Source organism: Phacochoerus africanus, chromosome 14 (assembly GCF_016906955.1).
Source record: "Phacochoerus africanus isolate WHEZ1 chromosome 14, ROS_Pafr_v1, whole genome shotgun sequence".
In the NCBI taxonomy this organism is placed as follows: Eukaryota; Metazoa; Chordata; class Mammalia; order Artiodactyla; family Suidae; genus Phacochoerus; species Phacochoerus africanus.
In genome coordinates this window covers 1,456,371-1,478,278 of record NC_062557.1, presented here as the reverse complement: position 1 = coordinate 1,478,278, position 21,908 = coordinate 1,456,371, and the positions used below count along the sequence as shown (strand labels likewise).

The 21,908-nt window shown below is 61.6% G+C and overlaps 3 protein-coding genes across 8 annotated transcripts in view; 1 reads left to right on the top strand and 2 right to left on the bottom strand.

The window, feature by feature from the left end:
- Window positions 1-5,734: 5,734 nt before the first annotated feature.
- Window positions 5,735-16,442, bottom strand: TEPSIN (TEPSIN adaptor related protein complex 4 accessory protein). 3 transcript variants are annotated; one of them, XM_047757459.1, is made up of 13 exons: window positions 16,227-16,442; window positions 12,754-12,826; window positions 12,465-12,554; window positions 12,255-12,348; window positions 10,918-10,985; window positions 10,693-10,771; window positions 10,460-10,531; window positions 9,551-9,754; window positions 8,773-8,950; window positions 8,552-8,677; window positions 8,360-8,438; window positions 8,144-8,278; window positions 5,735-7,285 (listed from the first exon to the last, which is right to left on the bottom strand). In XM_047757459.1, the coding sequence occupies exons 2-13, from the start codon at window positions 12,796-12,798 to the stop codon at window positions 6,761-6,763; spliced, it is 1,695 nt and encodes a 564-aa protein (XP_047613415.1). In that variant the 5' UTR covers window positions 12,799-12,826; window positions 16,227-16,442; the 3' UTR covers window positions 5,735-6,760. The 3 variants fall into 3 exon arrangements, with proteins under 3 accessions (XP_047613415.1, XP_047613413.1, XP_047613414.1); XM_047757457.1 differs by lacking the exon at window positions 16,227-16,442 and adding an exon at window positions 15,284-15,423 and having other exon boundaries at window positions 12,465-12,556; XM_047757458.1 differs by lacking the exon at window positions 16,227-16,442 and adding an exon at window positions 15,284-15,410 and having other exon boundaries at window positions 8,552-8,665; window positions 12,465-12,556.
- NDUFAF8 (NADH:ubiquinone oxidoreductase complex assembly factor 8) lies at window positions 15,626-17,831 on the top strand. The gene is made up of 3 exons (XM_047757460.1): window positions 15,626-15,782; window positions 15,922-16,032; window positions 17,620-17,831. The coding sequence occupies exons 1-3, from the start codon at window positions 15,699-15,701 to the stop codon at window positions 17,632-17,634; spliced, it is 210 nt and encodes a 69-aa protein (XP_047613416.1). The 5' UTR covers window positions 15,626-15,698; the 3' UTR covers window positions 17,635-17,831.
- Window positions 17,832-20,618: 2,787 nt separating this feature from the next.
- Window positions 20,619-21,908, bottom strand: part of SLC38A10 (solute carrier family 38 member 10) — a 34,001-nt gene continuing 32,711 nt past the window's right edge. For all 4 annotated transcript variants that reach the window (XM_047758991.1, XM_047758993.1, XM_047758992.1 and 1 more), the window contains one exon: window positions 20,619-21,870. In XM_047758991.1, the coding sequence (XP_047614947.1) occupies window positions 20,906-21,870 (965 nt within the window). In that variant the 3' untranslated portion in view covers window positions 20,619-20,905. The remainder of the gene's footprint in view (window positions 21,871-21,908) is intronic.

Genomic DNA, 21,908 nt, shown 5'->3' with positions numbered 1-21,908 from the left:
TTCCAAAGTTTTAACCCCCCCTACCCTGAGCGCCACGCCTGGAGGTCGTTGTCTACTGTACCCCATGTCCAGACCACAGGCCCCACTGACAGGGCCTCCCCTCCTTGGCGTCCCCCGTGCCCCACGACCAGCTGCACGTCCTTCCCAGCGCGCAGGCGGATCTGGCGCGCGGGGCGCCGCGCTCCCCAGCCGATTCCGCGGTCTCTGTTGCCTTCATGGAAAGTCCTGCTCCTCCAGAAAGGCTCTGGTCTCTCCAAAGAGTTTTTTTTTTTTTTTTTTTTTTAGGGCCCCACCCGCAGCACATGGAGGTTCCCAGGCCAGGGGTCGAATCCGAGCTGTAGCCGCTGGCCTACATCACAGCCACAGCAACACCAGATCCGAGCCGCGTCTGTGACCTACACCACAGTTCACGGCAACACCGAATCCTTAACCCACTGAGCGAGGCCAGGGACTGAACCCACAACCTCGTGGTTCCTAGTCAGATTCGTTTCCACTTTGCCAGGACAGGACCTCCCCAAGTCATCTTTCCCTTCAAAATAACAGCACATTGCTGGTCTTCGCCCTACTTTTAAAAATAAAATACTTTTTTAATTTAAAAATTTAGTTAGGAAAAAAAAGGGGGGGGAGTTCCCATCATGGCTTAGTGGTTAATGAATCTGACTGGGAACCATCAGGTTGCAGGTTTGATCCCTGGCCTCTCTCAGTGGGTTAAGGATCCGGCATTGCCATGAGCTGTGGTGTAGGCCACAGATGCGGCTTGGATCTGGTGTTGCTACAGCTCTGGCGTAGGCCAGAGGCCACAGCTCTGATTAGACACCTGGCCTGGGAACCTCCATATGCTGCAGGTGCGGCCCTAAAAAGAAAAAAAAAAATAGGGGACTGCCGAATCATATGTGAGGAACAGGCTTAACTTTCCGAGAGATGGCCAACATTTCCAAAGGAGGGTCACCTTTTCACCTTCCCACCAGTAGTGTCGCCCTGACACCTGGTATCACGGGGTTTTTAAAGTATGACTTTTCAGTAATTCTCACAGGCGTGAGCCGGTGTCCCGCGTGGTCTTCAGTGGCATTTCCCCAGTGATGCTGAGACTGTCCGTGGGCTCTGTCCCACTCATACGCCTCCTTCCTTCAGTGAAATCCGTCCAAAATTTGTGCCCACTTGGTACACGGGGGGGTTTGTTCTATTGTTGAGGTTTGAATGTGCCTTGCATGTTCTCGATCTGAGTCCGTCCGGAGAGCTGTGATTGGCAAGCATCTCCCAGGCTGTGGCTTGTCTTTCTGTTCTCTTCACTGCGTCATTCAAAGGGAAGTTCCTAAACTTTGAGGATGCCTGTGTTTCTTGCACTACGGTTTTGCGCCTCTTTTGTCTCATAGAAGGAGCCATTGCCCAATCCAAGGACAGACTATTTTCTGGTCGGTTTTCTTCTGTAAATTTTACACTTAGGTCTATGTCTCACTTTAAATTTTCTGTGAGATGGGATGTAGGAGCCAAGGCTCATTCCTTTTTTTTTTTTGCTTTTGCTTTTTAGGGCTGCACCCTCGGCATATGGAGGTTCCTAGGCTAGGGGTCGAATCAGAGCTGTAGCTGCTGGCCACAGCCACAGGTGTCACAGCAATGCAAGATCCGAGCTGCGTCTGCAACCTACGCCACAGCTCACGGCAGTGCCGGATCCTTAACCCACTGAGCCAGGCCAGGGATGGAACCTGCGTCCTCACGGATGCTAGTCAGATGCATTAACCACTGAGCCACGATGGGAACTCCCAGACTCATTTTCCTCCAGTTGTTTAAGCAGTGACTGCTGAGAGTCTGTCCTTTCTCCGCTGAATTATCTTGACGCCCGTGGAAACCAACTGACCACATCTGTGTGGACCTGCTTCTGAACTTGTGCTGGTCCGCTGCCCTGTCTGACTTTATACCCATCCCACACTGCACTGACGAGCGCTGCCCGGAAGTCTTTGAATTAGGTACTGGGAGCCCTCAGTGTTCTTTTTCTTAAAAAAATTGTTTTGGGGGGACCACACCTGTGGCATATGGAGGTTCGCAGGCTAGGGGTTGAATTGGAGCTACAGCTGCCAGCCTACACCACAGCCATAGCCACACGGGATCCAAGCCATGTCTGCAACCCACACCACAGCTCATGGCAACACCAGATCCTTCAGCCAGTGAGTGAGGCCGGGGATCGAACCCACATCCTCATGGATCCTAGGCAGGTTCATCGACCGCTGAGCCACGACGGGAGCTTCTCAGTCTTCTTATTCAAGATCACGTTATTCTAATTCCTTTGCGTTTTGCTGTAGCTTTTAGGATCCAGTTGACACACACACACACACACACACACAAATCCAGCTGGGATTTTGGAGATTTTCTTCAATCTGTAGACCAGCTTGAGAATTAGCATCTTAACAATAGCATTTTCCGATCCAAGAACACAGAGCACCTCTCCATTTGTTCAGGTCTCCATTGATTTTTTTTCATCAGTCTTTTGTATTTCTCAGCATACAGACCCTACTTTTTTTTTTTTTTTTTAGATTTATACCTAAATTCATTCATTTTGAGGGCACTCTAATAACAGAGTTTTTTTTGTTTTGTCTTTTTAGGACCTCGACTGCGGCATGTGGAGGTTCGCAGGCTAGGGGTCCAACTGGAGCTGTCGCTGCTGGCTACACCACAGCCACAGCAAGGCCAGATCTGAGCCACATCTGTGACCTACACCACAGCTCACACCAATGCCGGCTCCTTAACCCACTGAGCGAGGCCAGGGGTTGAATCTGCTTTCTCATGGATTCTAATTGGGTTCATTAACCCCTGAGCCATGACGGGAACACCCAATAATGGCAACTTTTAATTATTTTGTTATTATTGCTTTTTAGAGCCACAAGTGCAGCATATGGAAGTTCCCGGGCTAGGGGTCGAATCGGAGCTACAGCTGCTGGCCTACACCACAGCCACAGCAAGGCAGGCTCCTTAACCCACTGAGCAAGACCAGGGATCGAACCCGCATCCTTGTGGACACTATGTCAGGTTCTTAACCAGCTGAATCGCAGTGGGAACTCCTCAATTTCCAATTGTTGGTTGCCAGTATACAATACGACTCATAATGCCATTTACTTTAGAGCCCACGTCTTTGCTAAACTCACTTATTAGTCTCAGAATACTTCTGTAGATTATCTGGGATTTCACACAGACTAGCATGCCATCTGCAAATAGTAACCGTTTAACTTCCTCCTTTCCCATTTTTTTTCCTTTGTATCTTGTCTTGATTTATGGAAGTGGCTCGGCATCCAGGACAACGCCAACCAGAAGTGGTGAGCGTGGACCTCCCGGCCTTGTACCCGATCTGGGGGGGCCAGTCAGTCCATCGCATGAAGTGGGGTGTGAGCTGGGGGACTTACCACTTACCAGGCGAAGGAAAGTGTTCTATTTCTGGTTTGCCGAGTTTCTGTAAAAATCGTGAATGAGGAGTTCTGACTGCGACTCTGGAGCTGGGACATGGGTTCCATCCCCAGCTCAGCACAGTGGGCTAAGGATCCAGCAATTGGGCAGCTGCGGCTCAGGTCACAGCCGCAGCTGGAATCTGATCCCTGGCCCGGGAACGCCACGTCACGGAGCAGCCAAAACACTCTCACATAAAAAAATCGTACGTTCTTTTTTCTGTGTGCAATGATAATGCGATTCTTCTGTGGTGTGTTAATGTAGTGAATTGCACTGATTTTCAGATGTCCAACACGCCTTCCCTCTGGAAAAACTCCACTTACTGTGGTGTATTACCCTTTTTGTATATTGCTGGATTTGTTTTGCTAATATGTACATGTATTTTTTCCCTTTTTGGCTGCCCTGCGGCACTTGGAGATCCTGGGCCAAGGATCAGATCCGAGCCGCAGCTGCAGCAATGCTGGACCCTTACCCCGCTGTGCTGGGCCAGGGATCGAACCTGCACCCCAGCAGCTGCCAAGACGCCGCAGACCCCTTTGCACCACAGCGGAGCTCCTGCTTTACCATCTCTTGTTGAGGATTGTTTTTCCATCTGTGTCCATGAGGGGACTGGTCTCTAGTTCTCTAGGCCAAGTGCACGCTGAACATGGACCGTGACAGACTGTATGCTGGGCCGTAAAATTAACGTCGACAAGTTTGAAATCTTTAACAACTGAAGTCATACCAAATGTGAGTATCAGAATTAAAGTAATAATAACAGAAAAACCCATATTATTATTTTTTGTCTTTTTGCTATTTCTTGGGCCGCTCCCACGGCATATGGAGGTTCCCAGGCTAGGGGTCGATTCGGAGCTGTAGCTGCCGGCCTGCACCACAGCCACAGCAACGCGGGATCCCAGCCACGGCTGGGACCTACACCACAGCTCACGGCAACGCTGGATCCTTAACCCACTGAGCAAGGCCAGGGATAGAACCCGCGACCTCAAGGTTCCTACTCAGATTCGTTAACCACTGAGCCGCAAGGGGAACTCCAGAAAAACAGATTTAAAAATAACCCATCAAGAAGCACTGAGATGCTGCTGTATAGCCCAGGGATATCTAATCACTTGTGATGGAACATGATGGAAGATAATGTTGAGAAAAAGTGTGTATATATATATATACACACACACACGGATGAGGATGACTGGGTCACTTTACTGTAAAGCAGATATTGACAGAACAGTGTAAGTCAACTATAATAGAAAAATAAAAATCCTACAAAAAATGAAAATCCATCAAATAAAAAGTCTTCAAGGAAATTAGAAAATATTTTGAAATGAAAATAAAAAGAGGGAGTTCCCTTAATGGCTCAGCAGTTAGTCAACTCAATTAGGATCCATGAGGACGCGGGTTTGACCCCTGGCTTCACTCAGTGTTTGGGGATCCAGTGTTGCTGTGGCTGTGGTGTAGGCTGGCTGCTGTAGCTCTGATGCGACCCCTAGATTGGGAACCTCCATACGCCACAGGTGCGGCCCTAAAGAGCAAAGTAAGTATTTTTTTTTTTTAAAGAAAAAATATATAAAAATTCATGGGAGGCAGCTAAAGCAGTGGTTGAAAGAAAATGCATCGCATTAAAATTGTTTACAACAGAAAAGAATCAAGGTCTCACATCAATAATCTAAGCTTCCACCTTTAAAAAACTAGGAAACCCAAAGCAGAAGGAATGAAATAAAAAAGCACAGAAACCAACAAGAAAACATAAAACCAGTAGAAAAAATAAATGAATACATCTCTGAAAAGCTCAATAATATTAATAAACTTCTATCAGACTAACCCGGAAAGGGGACGGATGCTCCGTATCAGCAACGACAGCTGTGACTCTCAGACATAAGACAGTAATAAAGGTCGGCCCGGAAGACTCGATGGCCACGTTGAAACAGGCCAATTCCAACGCGCATTACTCAGTCATGAAGAAACAGATACCACAAATCATCCTAAATCTACTGAAGACCTTGAATTTATAGTTAAAAACCTTGCCATTAAGAACATTTGGAGTTCCCTGGTGGCCTAGTGGGTGAAGGATCCAGCATTGTCACTGCTGTGGCTTGGGTTACAGCTGTGGCACAGGTTCCATCCCCAGTCATGGTGGGCACAGCCGAGAAAAAAAGAAAAAAACAAAGGAACGAAGGACATTAGAGGACGGGATGGGTCCACTGGGGAGTCCCGCCACACACTTAAGCAGCGGTGGCTGCCCTGATTTAGGAGTTTTCTTAGTGCCGTTCCCACTAAAACACACACAAGAAAAAGCAAACGGTGCAACTTGGTGTGAACAGCAGTGTTTATGCAGGTGTGAGCCCAGGCCGCCCCAGTTCTTCCAAGAGGGACCACAGCCCTCACTCCAAGGTGGCCGTGCAGTCTGCAGGTGGTGGTCGTGGCAGGAGGAGCGGACAAGGGGGTCACACAGGGACCCGATGCTGGGAGGAGCCCCATCCTGACTGAGGAGGAGCCAGGATGCCAGGACCACCCCCTGCCCCCAGAGGGAACTGAGCTCAAAACCACAGACAGACCCAAGCAGTGGTTCTAAACCCACCCCAAAACCTTGTTTCTGCGGGCAAGGCAGGCAGGGGTTTTCTCGGGGGTCCCGTGCCCACTGCTGTAGGAATTTGGGTCCACATAGCCTGCCTCTGGCCAAGGGGCGGGGGACAACGACTGAGGTGGCCCCATCTCCCCCGGTGCCCTCCTGTGTGCCCGTGAGGACCCTGGGGACTGGGGACAGTGTCGGGCCTCCCCGCCTGGCTCCCATGCCCTCCAGGCAGGCTGTGCCGCCCTCTGCCACAGTGCCCTCCCTCGTGAGCCCTCCAGCAAGCGGGAAAAACGGATGGTGCGCTTGTCCTGCCACAGCAGATGGCCTTGAGGCGGGGGACACGGCAGCCAAGGGCCACTCCTCGTCCTGCCCCCTCCGCAATCCCGCAGGCTGCTGGGGGCTGCTCCCGGGCCATCAGACCCACAGGGCGGGCCGCGGGGGTCCTGTCCTCCCTGAAGAAACACGGGGAACCCACCTGGGGGCAAGGCTGGGGGGGCGGCCCCCGTGGGCAGGGACCACCGCTCCCCATGGTGCCAGCCTGGCTCTGGCTGGTTCGCCGACTCCTGAGGCATCGCCTGGGTTCTACCGGTGGCCCTCCTCGTCACTGGCTGGGCAGGGCCACACCACGGCCTCAGTGGGAGACGGCAAGAGGCCAGGCTGACTGCAGACACCTGACGGGGCCCACGCTTCAGTGGGACACGGGGTACAACACGGAGTCATGGGCTGGGCGACACGAGGCAACACGTGGCCCAGGTGACAAGGTCACACGTTTAAGAACGCGAAAGCCGATGGCTCAGAGCCAGAAGGCTCTTGGGCTGCCGGCCTCTGTGATGCCGTCCAAGGGGCCGGGAGGGGCTCCTCTTCAGCAGTTCCAGCCCCCACCAGGCGGGGACATGCTACCAGCTCCATGCCAGCAAACAAGGAGTCGTGGCCGAACCTGGGGCCCGGGCCAAGCTTTGGCGCTCCCGTCGGGGTGTCCAGGCCTGACGGGTCCCACTCAGACCCGGACCCCTGTTCTCTGGAGGCAGCCAACCTGGCCTCGGCCTCCCTGGCATCCCCAGGGGTTGGTGGGGAGCAGCCGTCCAGGGCCGTGGCGGGCACAGCAGTGCCCCGGGAGGAGAACAGAGCTGAGCTCAGGGGCTGCAGGAAGGCCTGGCCCCCGGCCAGAGGCAGGGCATCGGTCAGCAGGTCTGACGGGCCCCCACGAGCGGCTGCAGGGCCAGGCTCGGCCAGGGGCCTCCGGGCAGGGGGCCACTGTCGGCAGGAAGCTTCAAAGTGTCTCAGGATCTGGACACAAGAAGAAGGGGTGTCGGTGAGGGTTCCTGCGCTCCTCCAGGGTCCCCGGCGCACTCGGCCGTCCTCAAAGCTGCCGCCCCCACCCACTGTCACTCAAACGGACACTTTCCCATCGCTGAGCTGCCACCAGACCCGCCAGCTGGGAGAGGCACCCCTGGTCGGGGGCTGCGGGAGACCCTCCTCGCACGCGGAGGGGATGGCGTGTCTAACCCTGCGTCCTCCCCGGGTTTTAGAAGCACCACCGTGACATGCCCACGACGCATTTCCTGCGTGGCAGGGTCACGCGCCCCCTGATGAAGGAGGGTTGAGGGACAAGGGACTAAGGATCTGAATTTTCAGCTGCCACGAAAGTTGCAGGAAGCCGGGGGGGACGCCAAGAGCCCTCAGAGGTATTGCCCAGAGGCCCCCCGAGAAGATTCCGGGGGCCTCCCCACAGTAGTCAGGGAAGAGAACTGAGATGAACGGAACTCCCTCAGCTCTGGGAGAGCTGAGGTCTGGGAGCAGAGCTCACGCCCGTGAGCTGTGACAACACAGTGAAGAAGAGACAGATCCACTTGAGCAATCCGGGAGGGCTTCCCGCAAGAAGCCGAGTGAGATGAGCCATGAGAGAGAGGGAGTCACCCAAAGGGTAGAGCTGCCAGGTGGGAAAGCGTGGCGGGTCCCAGTGATGGCCAGAGGCCAGGCCGCCCGACTACTGCTCTAAGGGCACCACTGGTCCCCACAGCTGGGTAGCGGGAGGAGCTGGTCTGGGTCTAGGCAAGACAGCGGGGGGGGGGGGGGGGGGGGGGGGGGGGCGGGGGGGGGGGACTGCCCGCGAGTCCTGTGCCCGCTCCTCTGGGCGGCGCCCACCTTGGTGGCCTTGTTGGTCACAGGTCCGGGGCTGCCCGCGCTGAGCTCCTGCAGCCGCGGCCGAGCAAGAAGCAGGACGCGCTCCTGGGCCAGCAGGTCAGTGCATCCGAGGGAGGCGATGGCACCCAGGGCTCTCTGCGAGCGGGCCGGGGTCAGCAGGGTCCACCCCCAGGCCCGGCTCCCATTCCCCACCCGCGGAGGCGGGGGCACCCTCACCATCTGCACCCGCTCGCTGGTCCCGCCCAGGTGGCGGAGGAGCAGCTCCAGCACAGCTTCGCAGTTGAGGACTCCACACCTGCACGAAGGGGCTGGGCGTTGGGGCGAGGGGCGGGGCCGGCGGGGCGTGGGGGCGGGGCCGGAGGGCGGGGCGAGGGGCGGGGCGAGGGGGCGGGAGGGCACCGGGCTCACTCTTTGACAAAGTGCTGCACCTCCTCTCGGCTCAAGAAGGTCCGTAGCCCCCGGGTCACGGCCTGGACCAGGCTCAGCTCCTGCTGACAGTCACTCAGGGTCACGGCCTCGACCCTGTGGGGGACACTGGTCAGGACAGAGGGTGGGCTCCGCCCTCCCTGGTCAGGACCCCCCCTTTGGGGTGGGACCCTGGAGCAGGGCAGGGAGGGGCACCGGCTCACCTTTCGGCCAGGTCGCTGGGCGCCCTGCTGGCCCCCGAGGGGCTGTCGCTGCCTGACTGGCTGCCCGAGTCCGAGGCCTTGCCCAGGTCACTGCTCTCCTGGGAAGAGTTCTGGGAGCTGGGGCTGCTGTCCGGCTCGTCCCAGCCGCCTCCGGCCTGCCCGGGCTGGTGTCTCACTGCTGGAGGAAGTGACCCTTGGGGGCCTCAGACTACCCTCTGTCCACTTCCCCGGAGCTCCAGACAGGGAGACTCAGGGAAGGGGCTGGGGGCTGGGTCCCGAGACAGGGACAGAGCTACTGCCTGGGCTCCAGCTCAGGCAACAACAGGGGAAGGAGATGGGACAGGACAGGGCACACCCTGCACCCAGGGAAGCGCCTGGCCTGGAAAATGCAGGAGGCAGTGCCAGGCGGGAGGCAGGACCCGCCTTCCTTTCCCACAGCGCGCCTCCAGGACGCACATGCGGCGGAGCCTGGCCCTTGCTTCCCTGACCGGCTGCCCGGCCGCGCCAACATGCCCCACCAACAGCCAGGGACTGGGCTCCTCCCCCAGCTCCAGTCCTGCTTCTACGTCGGAGCAGCTGGGACCCTGAGCGGACCCCACCCCTTGAACAGAGAGGCTGGCAGGACAGGGTCGGTCTGTGTGCAGCCACCGCCGGGAACTCGAGTCTCGTGGGTGGCTGGCGCTGCAGGTTTCCCACGTGGCCGAGGGAGTGCGGGTGTGGGCTCCGAGAGGTGGCTCCGAGAGGAGCCAGATCCCCAGGGAAGGGCCGTGCTGGGTACCTCGGGCAGCTGGGCCGGCTGTGGGGAGCGGGTCCCCAGGGGTGGGGGGGCCGAGGCCGGCGGAAGGTGTCACGGCCGGCCGGTAGGCGTCACCCTGCGGCAGGGGCCTCTGGGTGCCGGGGCTCTCGGGCCCAGGACGCACAGCGCTGGCCATGACCTCTGCGGCCTTCTGGATGGTGGACAGGAAGGCTTCGCCCGCAGAGCCTGCCCAGAGGGAGGGGAGAACACAGCCCCTCAGCCCCGGCCCTGCGCGTGCCCAGGTCTCGGACGTGGGGGCAGGCTGCAGTCTGAGCAGAGGCCACGTGGAGGAACCAGGGCCTTCCGGAAGCTTCTGCAGTGAATTCACTTCAGCACTTTGGGGCCATGGTGCCTGGACGCTCGGCAGCTCACAGCACAGCTGTGCCCCTGGGCCCCTTGGCTCCCACCTCTGGGCTTGTCCTGAGAATCCGCGGCCACGTAAGGCACAGTCACGGCCAAGCCCAGGGCCAGGGGCCCTCCTATGTGGGCACCCCACAGAGGGCCAGCCAGTTGTCACCCCCAAACCAACAGGCCGGAGCCACCAAGGCAGACCCACTTTAGGACGCAGAGCGTCAGAAGGGCCGCGGGACCAAGGGCCTCAATGGGGACAGTCAGCACAACAGCCGACACGGCCCAGAGCCCACGGGCCGGTCCCAGGCCCCTGCTGCGGGCCTTGGGCACTCTCAGCAAACAGGACCACCCCCACGCCCCCTCTAAGTCACCTGTGTCGCAGCCAGGACCGCCCCTGTCTCTGGCCCCTTGAAGGAGCCAGGGCTGGGGGCCCACGTGCAGGGCTGACCCTCAGCCAGGCCCTCTGACCTGTCGGTTAAGCAGAACCAGCGGCTCCCTGGACAAAGACGCAGCCCCCGCCCCCGCCCCCGCAGTGCTCACCTGTGTGGCGCTCATCTTTGCTGTAGCCGAAGCCCTGCAGAGCGCTCTGGGGCCGGGACTGGGAGCCCATGCCTGCGGGGAGGCCCGCGTGAGCAGGGACCCCCGCTCTCGGCGTCCCCCGCTCTCGGCGCCCCCCCCTCCAGATACCGGGCGGGGGGCTCGAGGCGGGGAGGCTGTGAGCCCAGCCCACCCAGAGTAGAATCCAGCGATGGTGACGGGGCGGGGTCACGTACCTGCTGGAGGTGGGGCCCTGGGAGGCTGGGAGGGAGGCGGGGGTGACAAGGCATCTGAGAACAAGGCAGCCCCCAGGTCCTAGATGGAGATGGAGGGCTCTGAGCATGGCCGCCTGCCCGCCGCACCCCCTCCTCTGAGGGCCACGCATGGGCTCCGGTCCCGCCGCAGGAGCAGAGCCGGGGTCCGGGCAGGGAGAGTGGGGAGCAGTCTGGTCCTGGGCTCACCTGGGCAGCCGCCCGCACCTTCTGGTACAAGCTGTTCCCGTGCAGAGGATCCGGGGGCCCCGCGAAAACTGCAGGACGGAGGCAGGGCTGAGCCGGGCAGGGCGGACTCCCCGGCCCGAGGGGCCCAGCCTCAAAGCCCAGCCTTCCCCACGGCACCCCACGGCCCGGGCTTCTGCAGCCAGAACCCGCAGAGGGGTCTCGTCCAGTTCACAGCCCCGCAGAGTCTCCCAGCAGCTCTGCGATGGAACCAGTTCCTTATCACAGCCTCGAGGGCCTCCCCCTGGTCCGGCCTCGGCTGCGGCAGACCTGGTCTGTCTCCTGGAGGCCTCCCCATCGCCCATGCACCTCATGCCCTCGCCCTCTGGGGGCTCAGAGCAAGAACGGGCCCCCCCCCACCCCGTTTCCTCCGTCCAGACGCACCCCACTTTTCACCCCGTGGGGGGGGGGCAGCCCAACCCCGCTGTTCCTGGCCTCCCGCCAGGGCAGGGGGGGTGGGGGGGGAGGACTGTCCTCTCCGTGTGCCCCTCCTCCCTGGCCCTGGGGGCAGCGCTCGGAGCTGGACTTGGGTGCCAACAGAGAGCCACCGTGTGCGGCCCCTGCTGCTGCTTCACCTGCCCTCTTCCGGGACCGGGACACAGCGGCCCAGCCGCAGCCACGCGGGCTGCCCCCTAGGATGGGCCCGGTCTGACCCACCGCTGGAGAGAACGAGACAGCCCCTCGCTGTGCTGCCTCTGGGCACAAGTTCTGGGGGCTGGGCGGGGATGAGTGTGCCCCCAGCCCCCTGCACACCTGGGGTCACGGTAGGCCCGCTGCAAGGCCGCTCTGTCTCCCAGACTCGGGCACGGGGGGCCCGGAGGCCAGCGGACTCGGGGTGGGGGTGAGTCCCGGCACCGGGCAGGCAGGACACTGCCGAACACCTCCTGCAAGCAGGTGGGGCCAGCGGACTCGGCCCTCCCTGTGGCACTGCCCTCCAGGGACAGCGTGGCGGGGTGGCTTCTCGCCTGAAGGCCAAGGCCTTCCCGTTCAGTTCGTCCACCCTCAGGCCTGGGGGGCGGGTGAGGGATGGGGCCCCTCCCCAGACCCACCTGTCGTCTGATCAGAGCCCCACCTCTCCCGATGGCCTCGCTGGTCCCGCCCGCCCCCAGCCCTGCTGGGAGTGGATGGCCCACGGGAGGAGCGCGCGGTCCCGCCCGTGCCGCGAGGCTCTGGCCTGGCCGGGGGCGGGGCAGGGAGGACGGCGGGGACGGGCCCGGAGTGGGCGGCGGGGTTGGAGGCCAGGCGAGGGGATCGGGGACCTGCCTTGGCCGCCCCCTCCCTGGGCCTCCCGCGGGCCCTACCTGCAGCCTCCTGGATGAAGGCGGGGTTGCGCCTGAGGATGAGCAGGGAGGCCGCGGAGCCGTGGCCGCACAGGTGGAGCAAGATCTTCAGCACCTGGGGACAGGCACACGGGGCAGCGCGGGCCCAGGGGCAGCGCCCTCCCCCCCCCGCCTCCCAGCCCACCGGGAGGGGAGGGCCCGGGTGGGGGGGAGGGGGGCGCAGGGACTCACCTTGAGCTTCACGCGGCCAGAGCCGCTGTGCAGACGGCTCAGCAGGTACTCCAGGAGGCACTGGCTGCTGCCCAAGGACTCATGGGAGATCTCTGGGAGGCACTCGTTAGGGAATGGGCCGCATGGGCCGCCATCAGCTGGGCAGGTGCCCCCCGGGCAGGCACCCACCCCACACCCTGCTTTCAGGAGCCCGCCCGCAGGCAGCTGGTTCCCACCGTAAAGGGGCCGCGGCCGTCAGGGCGGAGGCGCAGGAGCCTGCTGGGGCCCCGCACGTGGCCGCAAAGGATACTGGCGATCTCCTCGAACAGGAAGCCCGGACACGGGGTGTCGTCATCCGACGTGCCCTTCAGGAGAAGCGGGAGCTGGAAGGGAGAGGGCGCCCGCCCCGGTCAGTGCCACGTCCACAGGGCCCGCGGCCCCGAGGGCTCCCAGAAACCGGTTTCCACACAGCTCCTTGTTGACAGGCCACCCGGTGAGGGGACCAGAGAGGCCAGCTACGGTCCCACTGCCCAGGGAGCCCGCAGGAGGCTCCCTCCCGGGGGCCGGGCCCTCTGCCCAGCCCGTCTCCAGCGGGGCGCTCGGGCCCCTCTGCTGACAGCCGCACAGCAACGTCGAGGCGCCTTGGACACACCTACTGACTCACGGGCAGAAAGAAAAAGCCAAGGGCTCACCCCCTTCCCATATGGGGCACCGCGAGTTTCCATTTTTCGGGAGCACAGATCAGCAACGTGACACAAGCATTCAGCCTGACCGGCCCACAGCTCCCCTTCCGGGGAGGGACCCCAGGGAAACAACCCAGGGCAAGAACGGCCGGCTCGGAGTTCCCATCATGGCTCCATGGTTAAGGAATCCGCCTAGGAACCGTGAGGTTGCAGGTTCGATCCCTGGCCTTGCTCAGCGGGTTAAGGATCCGGCGTTGCCATGAGCTGTGGTGTAGGTTGCAGACACAGCTCGGATCCCGTGTGGCTGTGGCTACCATTAGACCCCGAGCCTGGGAACCTCCATGTGCCACGGGTGTGGCCTTAGAGAAAGGCAAAAAAAAAAAAAAAAAAAAAAGAACGGCCGGCTGAGGTGTCACATGTATCTGTTAGCACAAACACATCTATGTTAAGAGCTGACTCAGCACAAAACGTTCCGTTTACAGACACAAAAACCAGAAATGGGGGTTCCTACATCATTGCCCACCTGGGGGCACAGGCCTCGGTACACACAGGCCCGAAAACCTCAAGTGCACTCTGTGAGGTTCTGGCCACAGTTTACGTGAACCTCGTGTGAAGCTGTGTGCACACACTGTCATGCGATTTGTCCACTAAGACCCGAAGCGGAGCTGGCAACGGCTGCAGACCCGCAGAACTTTCGGCACGTAGGGAAACCTCTGCTCGAAGATAACGGAGCAGGTTTCCAGCACCAGGAGGGTGAACTCAGGCCCCCCTACCCTGCCACCTGCCTGAGAAAACTCAAGGAGCCAGAATTTACCCTCCGTTCTGGCTCACAGCTGGTGACAGGCCCCAACCTCCCTTTCGTGAAGCATTTCCTAAAAAGGAACTCAACTGTGAACCAAGGGCCTCCTACGACTCCAGGGTGTCTTTCTCAAGGACCTAAAGGCCATTCCTTGAAATGTAACCACCGGGAAATCCCAGTCCCTACGGGACCTAACCTCTAGGACCACCAGCTATCAGACGCGGCTGCGGCAACCCATGGACACTGCCCAGCTCCTTGCGATTTCTGACTCGAGCCGCACCCTTCTGTCCTGAAAATGCCCAGTCCTCAGTGGCTCTAAGGGCTCCCCGCCTCCCCCGTCAGTGACGCAGGCGTCTGGTACACCTAAGGGACACGCTACGTTCCTTATGTTTCGTTTAGAAACAAACAGCTTAGAAATAAGCAGTTTGAAACCGAAGAGCTTGGAGGCTTTCCTTGTGCGTCTCCCTGCCTTGACTGCGCCCTAAACACAATCACCTGCGAACTAAAGATGAGGCGCCCTGAGCACAGCTGCCTGGGGATTAAAGAGCAGCACCTGCTGTTCTTCAGGAACTTTCCTAATTCGTTCTAACCGCTCATCAGGATACCCCTTTCTCAAGTATTGTTATTCCAGGAAAAGTCAAGATTCATAACCCGGAAAACCACCGCCTGGATCATACTGAGCTCTCCGGCACCAGCTTAGGTGACTAAGAATCCCTGAAAGAAAGAAGAATGCGTGTTTGCCCCAACCCTGATTCTTATCTGAAACCCTGTTTTTCTCCTTTTAGACCATAAAACTCCCTGCAACTCTTCCCCAAGAAACGGCCCGGTCTTTAGGGCGTTAGCCTGCTGTCACCTCCTTGGCCTGGCAGAGCAATAAAAGCTATTTTTTTCTCCTTCACCCCAATCTGACGCCTGCCACTGAGTGAAACGGTCGTCCTGCTTTCCAGGCTAGTGTCTGGCCCTGTAATTTACCTTCGACAGAGCTCAGGGGTCACTGCGTCTCTTTTTCTCGAAAGCTCTCAAGTTGGGTAAGAAAGCACTAACTTGGGGCCCCCGGCTCTCTTCCCCAATTTGGATTCGGGTCAAGGCGTCTCACTGTCCCCAGGACCTGACACAGGGCTGGCTGACCTGCCTCCTCCACGCACGTGCGGCGAGGTCCCCCAGCCTCGGAGGGGTCCAAGGGTAGGAGGGAGAGGAGGGGAGCCGGGGGTGTCGGAGGCGGGGCTGGGGAGAAGAGGCGAGAGGAGAGGTGGGGGGGGCCCGCAGAGCTGTGACCCCGCGGGGGCCGAGCGGGGCCACGGAGGCGGCCAACTCGGCCGGGAGGCTGCGCGCGGCGGGGCCGGGCCGCCCGCACTCACCCGGTGCAGGAAGCTCAGCCGGTCCCGCAGCTGCGGCGTGGCCGCCATGGATGCCGGTCACCTTCCGGCCCCGCCCAGCTTCCGCCAAGCCCTGACCCCGTCCAGTCACTCAGCGGGCCTGGCCCCGCTGGCCAATCGTTCGCGTGGGGCGGGCCCTGAGGCCGTCCTCGGTAAACAATTTGCACTTGAACCAATCCAAAGTCTAAGGTCAAAGACGGACGAAATCACGAGCCAATTACAGGGCTCTGCTCCCAGAGCGTAGTTCCGGAGGCGAGGCAGAGGCGTGGCTGAAGCCTGGCCAATTACAAAGCGCAGAACAGGTTGTGGGCGGAAGCGCCGGCCAATCAAGCTGTTGGGCGCGGGAAGAGGCCGGACCTAAGATGGCGGCGCCCACGGGTGCCAGGAAGAGCCGCTCATGTCGGGTAACGGAGCGGTGTGGGGTCGAGTGCGAAGCCGACTCCGCGCCTTCCCCGAGCGCCTGGCGGCCTGTGGGACCGAGGTGCGGAGCCGTCGGCGAGGCGGGAAGGGCTGTACGGGGCGGGGCGGGGCGGTTACCGGGGAGCGGCGGCGGGGTCTACCGGCTGACCGGCGGGCGCAAGGGCCGCCGCGATCCTCGCCCGTCCCCGTCCTGTCCCCAGGCCGCGGCCTACGGCAGGTGCGTGCAGGCATCCACCGCCCCGGGCGGCCGCCTGACCAAGGACCTTTGCGCGCAAGAGTTCGAAGCCCTGCGGCGCTGCTTCGCCGCCGCGGTAAGTGGGCGCCGGCCCCGCCCGGGGCGGGGGGCACCCTGGTTTCGGTGTTGGGCGCCGGCAGGTGCTTCGGCCACGGCACACCCGCCCACCAGCCAGCGCGACCCCCGCCGCCACGGCGTCCTGTGCCCGTGTCCATCGCGGGGAGGGGAACAGCACCCTCACCGTGTTACTGCGGTGCCTTGTAACCCTACCTGGGCCTGTCGCCGAGGCGGGGTAACGCCAAAAGGGACCCCACGTGTGTGCGGCGCGTGGGCGGTTACAGCCAGGCCCCTGGTCTCCCCCTGCTCGACTGCGCGTTTCTCAGAGGGTGAAGGGACAATCAGCAGGGCCGCAGCGGCTGCGAAGTCCTCCACCAGCCGCGCTGACGGGTGCCAAGGGCGCAGAAGCGGCTGCGCTGACGCGGTCTGTTGGTTCCCTTGGCTCTGGGTTCAGTTCTGCCTCCAACCACTCAGTAGCAGGTGTCTTCTGTTTCCGAGCTGTGGCATTTTCTGATCCTCACTGATCAAACCCTGTGCTGGAGAAATCCTTACGCACTATGCACACGTAAAGAACTACGGTGTCCAGTTTGTGTTTTCAAGAAAGACGAGGAAGAAGTAGAATTGGAGGCAACTCTCTGGGCAACTGAGATGGGCGTCCCAGACATCTCAAGGGCAGGCAGCGGAGACTGCGCTGAGGCTTCCACACGGGGGCTTGAGCTGGTGCCCGAGGTGTCCGGACTCCGGGGTCTGGGTTGGGCTGTGATGCCAGGGATCAGCTCTGTTCACCAGACGCAGATCCTGAGAACCGGACCCCAGAGGGGGCAGCATCATTCCAGGAATCTGAGGCCATTTCCTGACGTTCCGGGATGGCTCTCCTGCCTTTTCTGGGCCGCTCAGGCCCTCCTCGCACTTCCCTTGCCATGACCGTGGCTGGGATGCGCAGTCTCAGCCTTGTCACCAACCTCTGATCCAACGCGGACATGTCCTTGGGACTTGCTTCCTGCCTCCTGGCAGATCCCCCGGGAGGGGACAGGCCTCGGTCCCACGGTCACCGGTTGCGAGGTGAAGACCCCGTGCTCCCAGCACCAGGCTCTGCTCTGGCACCTGTGGGCACGTGGTCACCTGCACAGGTGTCTGGTCGTCTGAGACTCTTTATGCTCCTTTGCCTCCATCGTGCTGTCCTGTCCCCAAAAGGCTGGCCCTTGTGCCTTTTTCCGCTGATGGGGACCTAACTGCAGGCCCTGGGCCCTGGGAACTCAGGAGGGGGAACGAGGACTTTCTCACCTGAGGACATGAGGGGATGACCCCATCTGCCATCCGCTCCGAGGAGGCGCTCCCTGGGAGAGCTGGCTCTGTCCCTGGGAGAGCTGGCTCTGGGGAAGGGGCTCCTGCCACCTGGTGAGGACGACACGCGGCTCCGTGGCCCTGCAGTGTCTGGCACAGGTGGGCGTGGCTTGGAGGTCTCTGTTCAGTGGCCCCGAGCAGGTGAGCTCTGTGGCCTGTGGGGACCAGGCTCTCGGAAGTTATTTGCCAGAAGATGGTGTTTTGTGGTGGTTTTCTGAGTTTGGAGCCACAGCCCATTCACACAAAATACTTTTTCTTCCAGGCCAAGAAGACCTGACAGGAGGCCAGTAGGAGGGGTCCACAGGCTCCACCGCATGCCCTCCCCACCCCAGTGATGGCCCCCAAGGGCAAACGTCTAAAGCCTCCAAGGCAGAAAGGACGGGAAATGCACCAGGGAAGGGTTGGCAGCCTCGCGCGTGTAAGGATCTGGGGTAGTGACGGCGAACCCACAATAAAGACCGGTGGGAGCTCAAAGAGCTGTTTTGCTGTCTGGGCGCCAACGTGCGGGCACGTGGCCGGGGACACGCCACCTCCCAGCCTCACTCTTTAAACACTTCTCACCAGAGACACATCGTCTGCATCTGGGGATGCCTGTAACCAGTGACCAAGTGGCACTGTGGGGGAGGTCCTGCCGTCGGATCCAACCCAGACGGGGGTTTGGGATCCGCAGGGAGAAAGGGGGGGCCCTTCCAGGACCGAGAGGCGCGCAGAGGAGGGCCCAGGTGAGGAACCCGGCTGTGGTGAGACCACGAGGCTGCAGGCTCCCCTCTGCGGTGGGCATGCCCACCCGCCTCTCCGCAGCCTCTGGAGTCGGAGCCCAGGCCCACCTCACCCAGGCGCCTGCCCACTCTGCTCCCAGCCCTGGTCCTGAGAAGAAGCTGGGGCTGCACAGGGGCCTCCCAACCAACAGGCAGGACGCCCAGGGCTGCAGCCCGGAGATCCCGAGGTCCTGAGTGCTGCCTGTTGGGCGCCTGGGGACAGGCCTCTGGCACCACTCAGCTGCCCCCACTGCCCCATCCCCCAGCCCTGCCCAGAGCTGTTTCCTCTCTCTTTTTTATTATTGTTATTTTGGGGGGTTTTTTTAGGGCCACCCCCGCAGCACATGTTAGTTCCCAAGGCTAGGGGTCAAAACGGAGCTGTAGCTCCTGGCCTACGCCACAGCCACCTGCACCACAGCTCACAGCAATGCCGGATCCTTAACCCACTGAGCGAGGCCGAGGATCGAACCTGTGTCCTCATGGATGCTGATCAGATGCATTTCCACTGAGCCACGACAGGAACGCCCAGAGCTGTTTGCTCATCTCTGAGACCTCTGTCCTGTGAGACGTGGTTCCCAGAGGAGCCACACGCTGTTCAAGAGCGTCGGGACACCTCTGGGCAGTGACAGTTCACAGTAAACACTAGAATGCAGGACCAGAAACGGATGGCACAACCGCGTCCCCAGGGTGGCTGAAGGAGGAGGGGCGAAGGAAGCAGACCTGCCGAGCACCGTCCCAGCGCCCCGTCTGCCTGGCCCGGCCTCCCCGCCAGCAGGTGCCTCCAGCCCAAGGATGGCCTTCCCTTCCTGACCTGTCACTCTCTCGGCACCCTGACCTTGGATGGCCCGCTGGCGAGAGCTCCTGGCCCCGTCTCGACCCTCCCGGCCGGCGCCAGCACCTGCCATCCCTCCAGACTCCAGCGACGTCTCACGCCTGCCCAGGGCTGCAGACTTGGGCCACTGATCAGGCCTAGCCGCTCCAAACTCAGCTCGAGGGCCTCCGGGGGTCCCTCCCCACACTTGCTTCAGGACTGCACGTACTGAGGGGAGCTCCGCAAGCCTGTGAAGGGGCGGCAAAGATGGTTTCAGCTGCTTCTGTAGCTGTGTCGCCATGGGTCACCTTGAGCTGCTCGGCACCATCCGCCTGTCTTGGTCTTGGGCCCAGGGCTCAGCCCCACACCGGACCGGGCCGGGCCGGGCGGCCCCGCTCTGGGACGGGTACAGGCAGGGTCCTGTTCCAGTCACCCAGGCCCGCCTGGCCCATCTGCCGAGTGCAGCTGCCAGCAAAAGTGTGCTGCTCTGGCGGGGACCACTGGCACTGCTGCCAGCCGTGGGACCAAGGAGGAGGGCACCTCAGTCAGGGAGGGCCGCCTCCCTGCCCCCCGCAGAGGTCTGCCCAGGCCGCAGGGGAGGGCTGCTGGCTGGGAGGGGAGCAGAGCTGAGCGCCAGGAGGAGGGGACAGGTGGTGACCGGGACAGAGGACTCCGTGCATCTGGGGCTGCGGGGCTGCCGGCAACTGCAGAGGCCCCGCACTGGCGCTGGGCTCGGGCTGCTCTGCTGGGGAAGTTACCTTGGTGGGAAGAGCAGGAGGGTGCTGGGACGGCCAGGTAAGACCTCGGGGAAACAGGGCCGCAAACAAGACCCCCCCAAACCTCGGCGGGTGGAGCTCCACCCCGAGGAACCTGCCCAGTCTGTCTGGGGCTGTTTGGTTTAGAATGGGGGGCGCCTGGCCCCAGCCCCGCTCAGCGCCCAGGGTCTGGGGGAGTCAGCTTGGCCTTGGTCTTCAGGAGACAGAAATTAGAATTTAAAAATCTGGATCCCACGTGGCTGTGGCTGGGGTGGAGGCCGGCAGCCGTAGCTCTGATTCGACCCCTAGCCTGGGCACTTCCATGTGCCATGGGTGCAGCCCTAAAAAGCAAAAAAAAAAAAGAATTTAAAAAACCATTTCAGAAGGTGTGGAGGGGAGAGTGGAGCTGCTGGGGTCCTTCCACGCCCCCAGGGCAGCGTCTGGAGCATGCCTCCACCCCAGTGGGGAGCGGGGCACACAGCACAAAGCGGCTGAAGGCCCCGGGCTCGCAGGGGGACAGCCCCGGCACCTGCCAGGGCACCTGTCAACCAGCCTCGGGGACCGCGGTGACCATCAGCCTTTCTGCTCCTTGAAAACAAAATGCAGCACAGAACACATCCACCCCCAAGAGATGAGCAGGTCCCGGGGGAGCAGCCTTGTGCAGAGGCAGACCCTGGGGTGCAGACCCTGGGAAGAAGCTGCTCCCCACGGCCCCTCCCCAGGGCTCTAAGTGGCATCACGTGGGGCTTGGCAGTCACGGCTCCCGTGGGACAGGGTCCTGGACCAAAGGCCTCCTCTGTGTGACTCACCAACCAGCCCGGGGGCGACTTCCGCTCCTGAAGTCTGACCACACCTGATGGGGAGGCCGGAGTGCAGAGCCTGGACCCCAGGCTCCCCCGAGCCCCTCGGGTGCAAAGCAGCACTTGCAGAGGCAGAGTGAGAGCACAAGTGTTTATTCGGGTTTCACGGACACTCAGAAGACACAGAGAAAGCGCTCAAGTTTGGAGAAGGACGCCTGCGGCCTCTCAGGGCAGCAGGGCCCTGCGGTCAGCTCCTGGAGCCCTGGCCGCTTCTGCCACCGCCGCCGCCTGGGGGGGCCTGGGCCTCGGCAGGCATGAGGGCCGGAGAACCGCCAGCCTCCACCCTGCGCCTGGCTTCCACGACTCGGCCCCACTAGGGTTCAGGTTCACCGGTGGCCCGGCAGCGCCGTGGCCTGAGTCGGGCTCAGGGTTCCTCCAGGGCCCCGGGCAGCTGCTTGATCTGGCGGCCCTGGACCACCCGCAGGGCACCCCCCGCGGCCTGGTGCAGCTGGCTCTCCAGGGCGCTGCGGAGGTCGCTGACCTGCACGCCGGGCAGCGGGTGGAAGCTGATAATCACCCCCTCCTTTGGGGCCGGCGCCCGCTCTGTGCCAGGAGCCACGTCCCGCCGTCTCCTCCGAAGGTCAGAGCCGGCCTGGACTTTCAGGTCCCGGTTGGGTTTGGCATTGTCCAGCTTCTGAGCCCCGGGCACAGCCGGTTGGTGCCCAAGCTCAGGGTCCGGCCTCTGCTCAGCAGGCTCTGGGCCGGCAGCGTCCTTGCCAGGGACAGGCACGTGGTCTCTGCCACCCTGCTGGCCTGCCTCGCCCCCCGCGGCTGCTCCCCCTGACCTGCTGGACAGGCCTGCAGGCACCCGGTCACGGCTCACTGGCTGGGGCTTGGCCTGAGGCTCCCCGGCCGCTGCCCCCGCCCCCGGAGCGGCTGCCCCTGCAGCTGGCGCCTCCTTTCCGGACTTATTCCTTTCGAGGGCGCCTCCATCAAAAACGTCCTGGCTCTGCCCAGGGCTGTCCCCAGCACCGTGCTTCTCTGGGCTCCCGGGCACCCGGGCGGGGTCCGGCACAGGGACACGCTCTGGCACGTGGGCACCCTCGGCCTCGGGCACGGCGCCCCGCTGGCCTTCCCTGGGCTCGGCCTGTGCTGCCTGGGGCTCTGGGTCAGCGCCCCCAGCAGGTGCGACTGGGACTCTGCCTGCGGCCCCCTCGGGCTCCTCCTTGGAGTGCTGACTGTGCCCCTGGGGCAGGGCGGGGGGCTGCCCGGGAGCGCCGGGCACAGCTTCCAAAGGCTGCGGAGGGAGACGCTCCACCATCCCTGCGACGTGGGCCTCCTGCTCCTTACCTCTGGGTGCGGCCACCCCCGGCTCGGCCTGCACGTCCGCTGCAAATGAAGCCAGTCCCCAGTTTAGCCACAGAACC